The 11,526-nt window shown below is 31.4% G+C and overlaps 1 protein-coding gene across 1 annotated transcript; it reads right to left on the bottom strand.

Moving 5' to 3' along the window:
• On the bottom strand, window positions 10,695-11,521 carry LOC105164427 (21 kDa protein; the record flags this gene model as incomplete). The annotated part of the gene is made up of 1 exon (XM_011083079.2): window positions 10,695-11,521. A coding segment is annotated over one exon (513 nt), but the record flags the coding sequence as incomplete, so codon positions are not given.

Here is an 11,526-nt window from a genome sequence, read left to right as displayed (position 1 = left end):
GACTCAACTTCAATGTTGAAAATAGCCACATAGTCGTAATAGAGCTCATATAATGTCTTCCAAAAAATAGTAATTTGCCTCTCAACATTCTCTGAACAATATAACCTTGGAAAACATAATTCAAGTGCTCTCAATTTACACCTTTGGATCCAAAACAGCTGCTATAGACATTAGCAAATTGGTCTCTCCCCAATATTTATCAAACTTGTTCTTCATTCTTGCAACCATGTCCTAAATGAATATATCATTCTCTAATGTCTTCTTATCTAACAAAACTTTCACTTTGCTCACCTCATTAAGGAACAAATTTAAAGTAAATCACTTTCAGAAACAATGTGCGTAGCAGTCCAAAATAGCTCTAATACCGAGAACACTTTCTCTATTTTTGTCCAATCCTCTGCACTTGGACAAATATCATAATATGGTTCGCAATCAGCAAACCTTGGGTCTTATCTTTCAATTTGATTGCAGCAACCAACATTTTATATGTTGAATTCCACCTCGTCCAACAGTCATCAACTAACTTCTTATCTGGTAAATTCAATTGCTTCACTATCTCAGAGAATGTTTTAAGTCTTGCATTGGATTGTCGGACATACTCTACACTATCACGTATAACATCAACAATATTTTTAATCTTACAAAGTCCATCTTGAGCAATGGGATTAAGTATATGGACGCAACGTCTTACGTAGAATAGTCTTCCCTCACAAAGCAGTCTTCTTTTATTTTTCACATAAATCTTCAGATTTTGAATTGCTGAATCATTGGCAGAAGCATTATCCACAGATATGGTGTGGATCTTCCAAGCAGCTCAAAATTGCATTTGCAATTTCAAGACCTCGACGTGGAGGTGGAATATGAACAAAGTTAAGCACATGCTTATGTTATTGCCAACTTTCATCAATCCAATGACCCGTTATGATCATGTACTCAATCTTTTGGTTCTTTGATTTCCAGCAATCCATTGAGGCTGATTTTATTCATATTTTTCAATAAACTCTTCATCTTCTTCTTTCTGCCTCATAAATGTTGATGCAATAAGTTTTTGTTATGTTTTTTGTAATTCCTCGCCACTCAGGCATTCCTCTTCTTTGTATCAAATTGAATCATTCTTCGTCCACAATAGAAAAAAGATGCTCATACATCATGATTCAATGAACCACTGATTCTTTCATCTTCTCCATATCAAACTTCCCAACATGCAGACTTGGATAAGAAGTTGGATCTACACTACTAGTTATAAAACCAAGTTGTATTTCAAAAAGTCCATCTTTAGTTTTGTCAGCTTTTGCTTTAAGATAGTTAACACAACTTTGCAAATGCCGATGCAATTGAGTTGTTGGAGTAGTCTTGGTTGTGGTATACATCATCTTACTATGTATACAAGAGATCTTCATAACTCCATCTGCATCCTTCATTTCTCTAAAATCTGACCAAACTGCTGATTTTTTTTAACATTTGGGTTTTGACCCCAAAGTTTCATTATCTTTACTAACCTCAATGTTCTTTTTTATGCCAATAGTATCCCTATCAACTCTATTAGTCATTTCTTCATTAGTAGCACTGGTTGTTTGTTCAAGTATTTGCTCTTCACTTTGCATTACTGGACTTGTTGAATCGGTTATACAGAAAGAAGTATTTGCTGAAATATTCATATATGAATGGAACAACAAAACTAATGAAATTGAAGTTTAGGCGCATAGCTTTCTCAACAGTTTTATCATATTTCAGAAACCCCGTGAACAAATTGTGAGTGCAGCAAAATACAACTGCATTTTAGAAATTTACCCATTAATAGATAGTGAAGATAAATAAAGAAATTCACCCACTAATGCGAAGGAATTGGAATCTAGTACGTGTAGTGCATATTAATTGTGGTCAGATGCAGCCCTCCTACTACTGCTCATTCTCCAAACCTACTACTCAGATTTAGAGAATATACAGAGACATCAATTAGAAGAGGACAACTTATAGTTGACCATAAGTAAATGATTTCAACAATTGTTAGAAAAAGGGTGCAGTAGGATGGATTTGGGAAGTTATTTGAATGTCAAACTAGAAAAAATAAACTCCAAAAAAAAAGATCCCATTTGGAAAATTGAAGATGAAAACAAAAGACAAAGTTCACAACTATTACCAACCAATAAACGATTTCATCTAGTAATGCAACAAATGCCATGAAAAAGAGGCCTTCTGCATCAACATCACCAAAATGTGCCTATACAACTTTTTATTTTTCCTAATACATGTATCTTGACATTTTTATTAACAAACAACTAATTTATTTCCATAGACACAACAAGATATCATGCCAAAAGCTTGTGGGTATTTGTGCAACTGCTGCTCCTCCCAATTGATGAACCCTTTAAATTTTATAAGATTAAGAATAATATAATATTTGTAGTTTATATGTCTCTGCCTATTTTTAAGGCAGATGCACGCAACAGATTCTACCTTAAGCAAAATATCTCATATGTCAAAAGGAAGCAACCAATTACACGCCTGTATGTGAATATCAGTACACAAAGAACTGTACATCTGTATAACATTGTGGCATTAGATGCATGTTCAAGCTTCATCTATGTGACTAACCATTGTTATTATAAATTTTAGCATCTCTAGGAGGAAAAACAACATTTAAGTGAAGGATATGGCTAATTTTCCTACTGAAATTTCACCTGGAAACCAATTCTCATCCAAATGCTTTTGTATTACAAGGGAGTCAACCTACTCAAGCTTACAAAAGTTGAGATAGACAGTACATCACAGTTATGCCAGAAGACATGCATATGCACAGTGAATCTTAATACATTATGTTCTGGTAAGCAAAACTGTGCATTTGCAATCTAATTTCATCTTGTAAAATTTAAAAAGTTAAATACTTACCTCGAAACACCTTAGGTTACCCTATCCCATAAGCAACAGACACAGAAGCAATATTACAACGCACGAGCTTCAGCGCTTGTGCCTGAAAAGGGTTCAACCTCCTCTGGTTACACACTCTGTTTGTTTCGTTGTTTGTGTGAAGAAAGAAATTCTCACCAGAAAGCGAGCGTCGTCCTCGTTGCCTCTGGTAGATGGAAGAGTTGCAATCGTTGATTTGGGCTAGGGTTTTAGGAGTTGGATTGGAGAGAAATAAGAGAGGAGAAAGAAGAGAAAGAAAGAGAACACGGTTTTTTGGTATAATTTTTTTGTAATTATTATTATTATTATATTAAATAATGGGATTGAATTATTATATTAAATTATGGGATCGAATGATCAAATTTTTACATAGATATAGTTGAAATTAATATATGTTCACAATATGCAAAATTTATATATTTATAAATGTTAGTATAACATTGATGTAACTATCATTTTACATTGTTGAACAACATTGGTTAGTCGGCCCACCAAAATTTAGATCAAACCGTTAGATATGATCAAACTTACAGAAAAATAAATTTGGTTAAGTTTTAGATTTATTGGATATACGGATGTCGAGATATCATACTCAAAACATAAAAGTAATTATTCAAGACGGTGTATTGTTGAATCAGGCAATGTGATTTTAAATCATACCGTCTGATATGGTATAATGGATACAATCTTGTATATATTTAAATTTAGTATGAATCGAGTGCCCGATTCTAAAATATCGTAATTACTAAATAAATTTTTTGATCTAATTATATACATAATAAAGTAATAATTAAAATTATTCAACCATCATCATCATCATCATCATCATCATATTATTATTATTATTATTATTATTATTATTATTATCATCATCATCATCATTATTTTTAGATTAATTCATAGAAATTACTAAATTTTGACATAAATTTATAAAAAATACATGTCGAGTTGCGTGTGTATATTTACACGTGTATAATACAAAACTTTATTGTACTTATTTAATTCAATAACAAAAGTACAATGAATAAGTTATCAAAACCATAAAATATTCAACTTTAAGTGTACATAATAGAAAACTATTGGTAAAACCAAGTGATAAAAACAATATTTGGACATAATATTGCATTTTTTGTTCCACAAGAAGGGGCTCTACATTTTTTTGTCATTCATATTACGTGATTTTTTAAATTTGTCCAAAATTTCGAGTTTTTTTCCATATATAGTCACAAAAAAGCCACTTTTCGTCAAAAAAATACGACACTTGCATATACTTCAATTTTACTTTATTTTTTAACTTTAATCAAACTACTAATTTTCGTCACTTTTCCCTCTCTCTCTCTTGAATAGAATGAGATAAGATGAGATAACATGAAGCATCAAATAATCAAAACCTAATAAAGTGACAATTCATGAAAATTAGTTTTGCGTTGATCTAAGTTTTGTTTACTTGTGAATTGGTATTTCCTAGGATAAGACCTGGCCTAGTTCAACTTAAAACTAGTAAACGCCTTCAAGAGGATTTTCACGACTGTCTTATCATCAAATTTATGAGTGTCTTATCATCTTAATTGAGTGCCTTACATTTAGGAGCAATTTAGCTGTGTTTGAGGTCAACCTATAAGTTTTTCAAAATATTTGGGTAAATTACATTTTACAATTCGAATTATGATGGCTTTTATATTTTGGCATTTAAACTATTTTTTATGTCAATTTATTACTTGAATTTTGCAAAATTTTGCACTTAGCCGTTTATAACTATTTCTCCATCAAGTTTTTTGTTAAAAAAATCACATGCAGTGGATATTGATATTTAAGGGTTATTTGATGGAATATTTTTCACATATGCACGGCATGTAATGTTTTTTCGGCTCTTAAACTGCAGATTCTGTAAAGTTGAGATGGTAAATTGGCATAAAAAAAACTTTAGATTCCAAAGTATAATAACGGGCATAGTTCGAATGACAAAATATAATTTACCCAAATATTTGTAAACTGTTTCAGGCCAAAAAGTCACCATACATGCAGCAAATGTTTTTGGAGTCAAAATGGTCAATTCAAGGTTTGATTTTTACTTTAGTCTCTAAAATTTTAATATGTACTATAGGTTTTTGCAAGAAATATGATTTTTTTTTATGATTAATTATCATGGTTAAAGATAAAAAATTATATCAGATACTAATTAATTACGGTGGCGACAATGGCTATTAACTATTATTTCTGCAAGTAAAGCAAAAGTATTTGCTATAACTACAAACTATGACAAATATTTTTGACCACAAATAAAATCATAGCGAATATTAATTACTCGTGGCTATCGATTTTGTTTAACTATAATAGATAGTACTGATTTATTATGATTTTTAAACCATAGAAATTTATAATTTAGAGAATAATTATGCCCAAGTGCAAAATAGAAAAATGGCATAGTAGGAACTCTACCCGCTATTGTGGTAATTAATTTGATTAAGTTGCAAGGCTCATGGACAGATTCAAATCCAAGAAAAAATGGACAATGATATGATTAACCTGTTGGCAACCGTAATTTGGAGGGTGATTGGATTAACTTATAAACTGTTTAAAATATTTTATAAAAAAAAAATATAATTTACGTTCTGTGAGAAATGAGAAAAAAAATTCATTAAAAAATAAAAAATTATATTTACCCACAAACTACCAAAAAACAGTAAAAAAATTATTAATCGATCGGAGACGTGCTGCCCTGTGGAGTCAAGCGTCAACCCACTACAGCAAAATAAATGAACAGGAAATATTGTCCGAAAGTTTGCAGAACTTCTTTCCATCCCAAGTCCTTGTCTTTTCCCTTGCTTCTGGCAGTTTGGCTTTGAACAAGGCTAGACTGCCATGGATATGGATCTGTCAGGTAATTAATTCTTGATAATTACATAATTGACAAGTTTCTTTTTCTTTTTTTCTTAACAAAAATAATTGACAGGTTTTTTATGAACAAAAATAATTGAAGTCTGATATGAACCATGCTTTGGGTTCAATGCAATTTATTGTTTCTGATATTGTAAATGAGCAAATTATCTTCCTATAAAAAAATATTAATTTATTTTTCAGTATTTTTAAAAATGTAGCAATTTACCCCCTATCTAGGGAGGTGAAATGCTTAATTTTAATTCATAAGAGGGTAATTTTGCATACTTACAATATCATAGGAGGCTAAATTGCATTTTTCCCAAAAAAAATTTATAAGTCTTACAAATCCTGTTAGAAATATTAGATATTATATCAGTTTTTTCTAACAATTTAAATTTTTGAATTATGTGGTTATTCAATATATAGTGCTAGATACAGGATAAACAAGAAGTCTTAATTTAATTATCAGGGTCGTCCATTTAGGAGAAATGAAAGGAGCCATGTATATGTATGGGGTGTACATGTGTTTTTTATTTAAAATTTAAATTTTTTAAAAATACGATCTTTCAACAGATCGGATATAATACATAACTCCACACACACACACACACACACACATATATATATATATAAAGTTACGTCAAAAACTGGAAGCAAGAATTTTAAAGTAATTTTAGGCGATTGTTACTCGAAATAAAAGGGATATGCCTCGATTATTCAAGATGTGATATACCACTTCTAGAACATACAGGGAAGGCCTTGATTATAGTCCTTTAATACTTAAATTAATATGTGGTAAGAGAAAGGATAATGAAGATCGTAAGAATATTATGGGAGAAATCAACTTATATTTGCTACATGGAGGCGACCATTTATAAATTTTTTCAATTGTACAATTTCACGTGAATCACAAAGACAAAGATAATCTAATGAGTACGGTGAATCCGTACATATTAGGGTGTATGATGCATGTGGATGGGGGCACAAAGACTTTAAATTAATTAATAAAATGAATTCGGAGCTTATATGAAAATCGTAGATATTTAACAAGAAAATCGTAAGACGACTTTATTAAGATATCTGCACATCAATATATATATATACATAAATATAAATATGTGAGGCCCTAAATTAAATTTGAAATTGCATAGACAAGTTGTAACCTAGTTATTTTCAGGAGAGAAAGATAAAGAAGTAAAAGCAACATGGTATGACCACGTCCAAATATATGAACTTGCACGTCATCTATTGCATTACATGTGCAACCAATATTCATAATTTATCCATATCATGACGTGTTATGTGATGAAGATGTTGAGGTGCCTATCTGCATTATCAAACGGAAGATTGCTGAAAAAAACAAAAAATCTAAGTAATTATAATTTAATGAGCAATGGGTCACTTTAGAGAAATATGTGTTTTGATAATTTGATCAAACAATCAAAAAGCATTTGTAATTATATTAAATTTTAGAGAACGTTGTTGTAATTTACTCAAAAAATTAATTATATTCCTCATCTTTATTATTATTATTATTATTTTGAAAAAATACAATTGTGAAAAATAAAATAGTAAATTACTCCGTATGTTTTGAAAAATGAAACAAATTATCCCCTTATTTAAATCATTGATAGAGGGATAATTTGCTTCATTTTTTAAAATATAGGGGGATAATTTGCTAATTCTTTTTTTATAAGAGATATTTGCTCATTTCGCATATCATACGGAGTAAATTGCATTTAGCCTATTATTTATTTAGTTTTTTCATAAGCTCACCAGATTTAAAAATAGTTAAAAACTTGAATTGGTGGAGCCCAAAACCGGGATCTTGGTGGGCCCATAGATAAGGTGCTCTGATACTCATGCAGCCCACTAGCTTTAATGTGGGAGTTGGGTTTCTCATGGAATTCACATTACATTGTGGGGTCTAAATAAAATTATTTCTGAATTGGCTTCACATATAAAGATTCCCTCTTACAACAGCTCAAACATCCTTTTGTTTTTCCAACTGCATAAATAATGTTGGGACTTCGGACTCATGCGGATTTTTTATTTTTTTTTATAAAGTAATAACGATCAAATATTATTAATTAAAATAAATTTAAATTATTTAACTTGAATATTAATATCTAATAAATTATTATAATAATTATACTATGATCACTAATATCAAATACACTAACTCTAACCAACAGCTACTATTCAGTAGAAATAATACACATACTATTCAGTAGAACAACATTCCACGCATAAAGCGAGATTCAAACTCATAATCTCGAAGGTCATTCAGTTACTTGTTTAAATCTTATGTTTTTACGTATTCTTTAAAAAAAAAAGTCCAATTTTGGTCCTATTTATTATGAATTTATCACTTTGCCGAAAAATTTAAGCAATACATTTCGTTAGAAGAAATATAATTTTTAAGTATAATTAATTATCATGGTTCGAAGTAAAAAATAATCGTGGTGGTAATTAATGTCAAAATATTTGTTACGGCTAAAATCATAATTCTCCTAAAATAGTAAAAAAAGCCAACAACAACGAGATACCGTCTTCTGCTAGTAAAAGAAAGTCTAAAGCTGTCTCCTGAAAATATTTTAAATAACATAAACAAAATTGAAAATGACGATATATTTAAATTTTATTTACCTAAATTTCCAGTAAATGCGGCGGGAACATCGACCTGTTTTCCCCCAGCCTTAACAATAAAGTCAGGCATCTTCTATATAAAATAATAGAATTTATTTTATTTTAATAACTACTAGCTAGATATATAGATATGATCAAAGCTACTTTATTTATTATACTTTATCTTATTTTGGAAATTAGTTAATTGTGCTAATCTATAATATATACTACTAATTAATATTGGGTTAATTACATTTTGCCTCCGAAATTATAACTATTTTTATACTTTGACATCTAAATATTTTTTTATGTGTCAACTTACGATCTCAAATTTACGAAATTTTATATTTTTCCATTTATAAATATTTTTCAACCAAGTTATTTGACGAACGAATATCACATATATTTCACATGTGATATTTAAAGATTATGTGATGTGATATTGTAAGGTATCAATCCTCCAGAAAACGAACCAAGCCCAAAGGACAAAAAACCAGGCTTACCCACTATTATAGATTTTGATATGATTTGAAAGCCCCTTATACAATAATTTATAGAATAAAAATTATAGATCTATACAGGTACAAAAACTAAAATTACAGAAAATATTTAACAGAAAGAAAGAAAGAAAACACAGCGATTTGAAGGAATAAGGCTAAAAAAATCACATCCAATCAATGTAAACTCAAAAGCCACAAAGGCCACAACCTACGCTCACGGAGGCTTGGAATCAAGAGCCATAAAGGCAACACAACTACTACAAAGGCTATTAGATTAACCAGGGCCACAAAAGCTTAGATCTACAAGATCTGCCAACCATTAAGGCTAGTTCACGAAGAACTTTAAGAAACACAGAAGGAGATTAGAGAGAGGAGAAGGGTTTCAAGTTCTGGACAAAAACCTGATTGAAGCAAAAAGTATATATAGGAACAACCCATTTAATTCCAGAAGAGAATCGAGGATAAATGACAATGGAGAGAGAATCAACACCAGAGAGAATAAGAGAGAGAAAGAGAAGATTGAGAGAAATGATGCATCAGGAAAGGAATTAGGGTTATGAGAGAGAGAGGAAGAGACAGATCTAAATAAACGGGAGAAGCGGATAACCTTAGTGGACCGAGTTAGAGAATGGGCTAGGGCCAGCAAATGGTCGAGCATCATGAGGCGGGCCAGTCCCAGCGATCTAGTGAGATGGCTTGAGCCAAAGGAATTTGGGCCACAAATATTAACAGATATTTTTTACATATACACAGCATGTGATATTTTTTTGACAAAAATACGATTTTATATGACAAATTGTAAATTTTGCAAAGTTGAGATAGTAAGTCGGTACAAAAAAAAATAATGACAAAATTTAAAAACGGACATAATTCAAATGACAAAATATAATTTGTCCAATTAAAATTTGTGCCGTGCACGTGCATGTCAAGAGGAAAGACCTAATAGAAAGAGATGGATTTGCATTTATTTGGCTATTTGGAGTTAGCCGTAGTAGAGAGCCGTCAAATGTTTATTCAAAAATAAAGATAATTAGAGTCATCTTCTTTGAAATTTGATATAACTACAAAAATTTCTTTTATTTATAAATTACAAATATCTCTCTAGTTTTAGCATCTATTTATCACTTAACTGATCATTTCGTTAGTCTTTCACTAAATTTCCATCCAATTTCAAACTCAAGAAACTATTTCTCAGTCCAAAAAACGAGACCCCGCCAACATTAAGATTTTAACGAATATTATTGCTAAATCTTTCTATAAGAATGGTTCATTGAATTAATATTTTTAGGATAGAATTTCGTTTTTCAAGTTATTGGATATATATAATATATATAAGTTGTAGCGAATGCATAAATATAGTAAAAAATATATTAACATGCATAAACTCACCAAAATTAAGTATACGATACAACATAAATAAAATATTTAAATTGTTATAACATGGGGAACCGATAAAATTAACAATTAAAAATTTCATAACCATTATAATGGAAAAGTTGCCATTGTTGTTCCGTAAGTATAAAAAAGTGATAATTTTAATCTTGCATGAATCCTTTTTACCAATCTTGTCCTGTAATAATTTTTTTTCACATTTAAGACGAAAATTGTTGGAAAAGTACACCCAATTAAGCTTAATTTGTTATGTGTACTTTTCCGACCATTTAGCAAATTTTAGTCATTTTATCCCCAATATGCAATATTTTTCAAATTATAAGATAAAATTATTAAAATAAATTGGTAAAAGACTAAAATTACAACATCATAACTGAATTTGCGGGAGAATACATATATACCATTAAACATTGTTAACTTATAATACATATATATATGTATCTATGTATGTATGTAATAATATTTTACATTGACAGCCAAAGACACAGGCTTTAGCTACAAAAATCATGAACCAAAACCCCACAAACTACATAAAACACACACAACAAAATTGACACACACATTTTAGTACTACTACTATTAACATTTTACACACAAACCAACAAGAAAGTCCGAAAAACTATTATCAAGATCAGACATTTTCGTATTGTGTCGACGTGACATGATTATCAGACGTACACGTCCAAACTTTCTAAAAGACATTAATCCAACGAGTCACCGACCTTGTGTCTTGACGCGAAGCGATTGACCAACGCAAGTGCATTACTAGTGACTTGTGCGCAGTCGAGGACCCTCCTCCTTATTGCAACCTTAACATTTCCGTCCATGGCGGAGCCCCGGAACCCGTCCATGCAGGTGTTCTCATTGGTTAGGGCAGCGCTGACCCATGTCTGGACGTTGCTGACCCGCCAGTCGAAGTCCTGGCCCGCGACCCGGCCCATCGCGCCCAGCTCCTTCATGGAGCGGCTCAGCTGATCCACTGTGTCCCCCATGTTCTGTATGCAGTCTTTCACGGCCTGGTACTCCATGGGTTTTATGCCTCTGATTCTAGCCAGCTTGGAGACGAAGCTAGTCGCGGACTTAGCCCGGGTTAGGCTCACCGACAGCGCGGCTTGAGCCAGCTGGCGCTGGCTTTGCTGGACTGGGGGGGTGTAGTTGGAGAGACACTGGACGCACATAGCCGGGTAGCGAGTGGCTCCGCATTCCGCCTTTATGAAAT

This window comes from Sesamum indicum, linkage group LG6, assembly GCF_000512975.1.
Source record: "Sesamum indicum cultivar Zhongzhi No. 13 linkage group LG6, S_indicum_v1.0, whole genome shotgun sequence".
Lineage (NCBI taxonomy): Eukaryota > Viridiplantae > Streptophyta > Magnoliopsida > Lamiales > Pedaliaceae > Sesamum > Sesamum indicum.
Note: the sequence above shows the minus strand (reverse complement) of the source record. Positions and strands in the feature narration are given on the sequence as shown.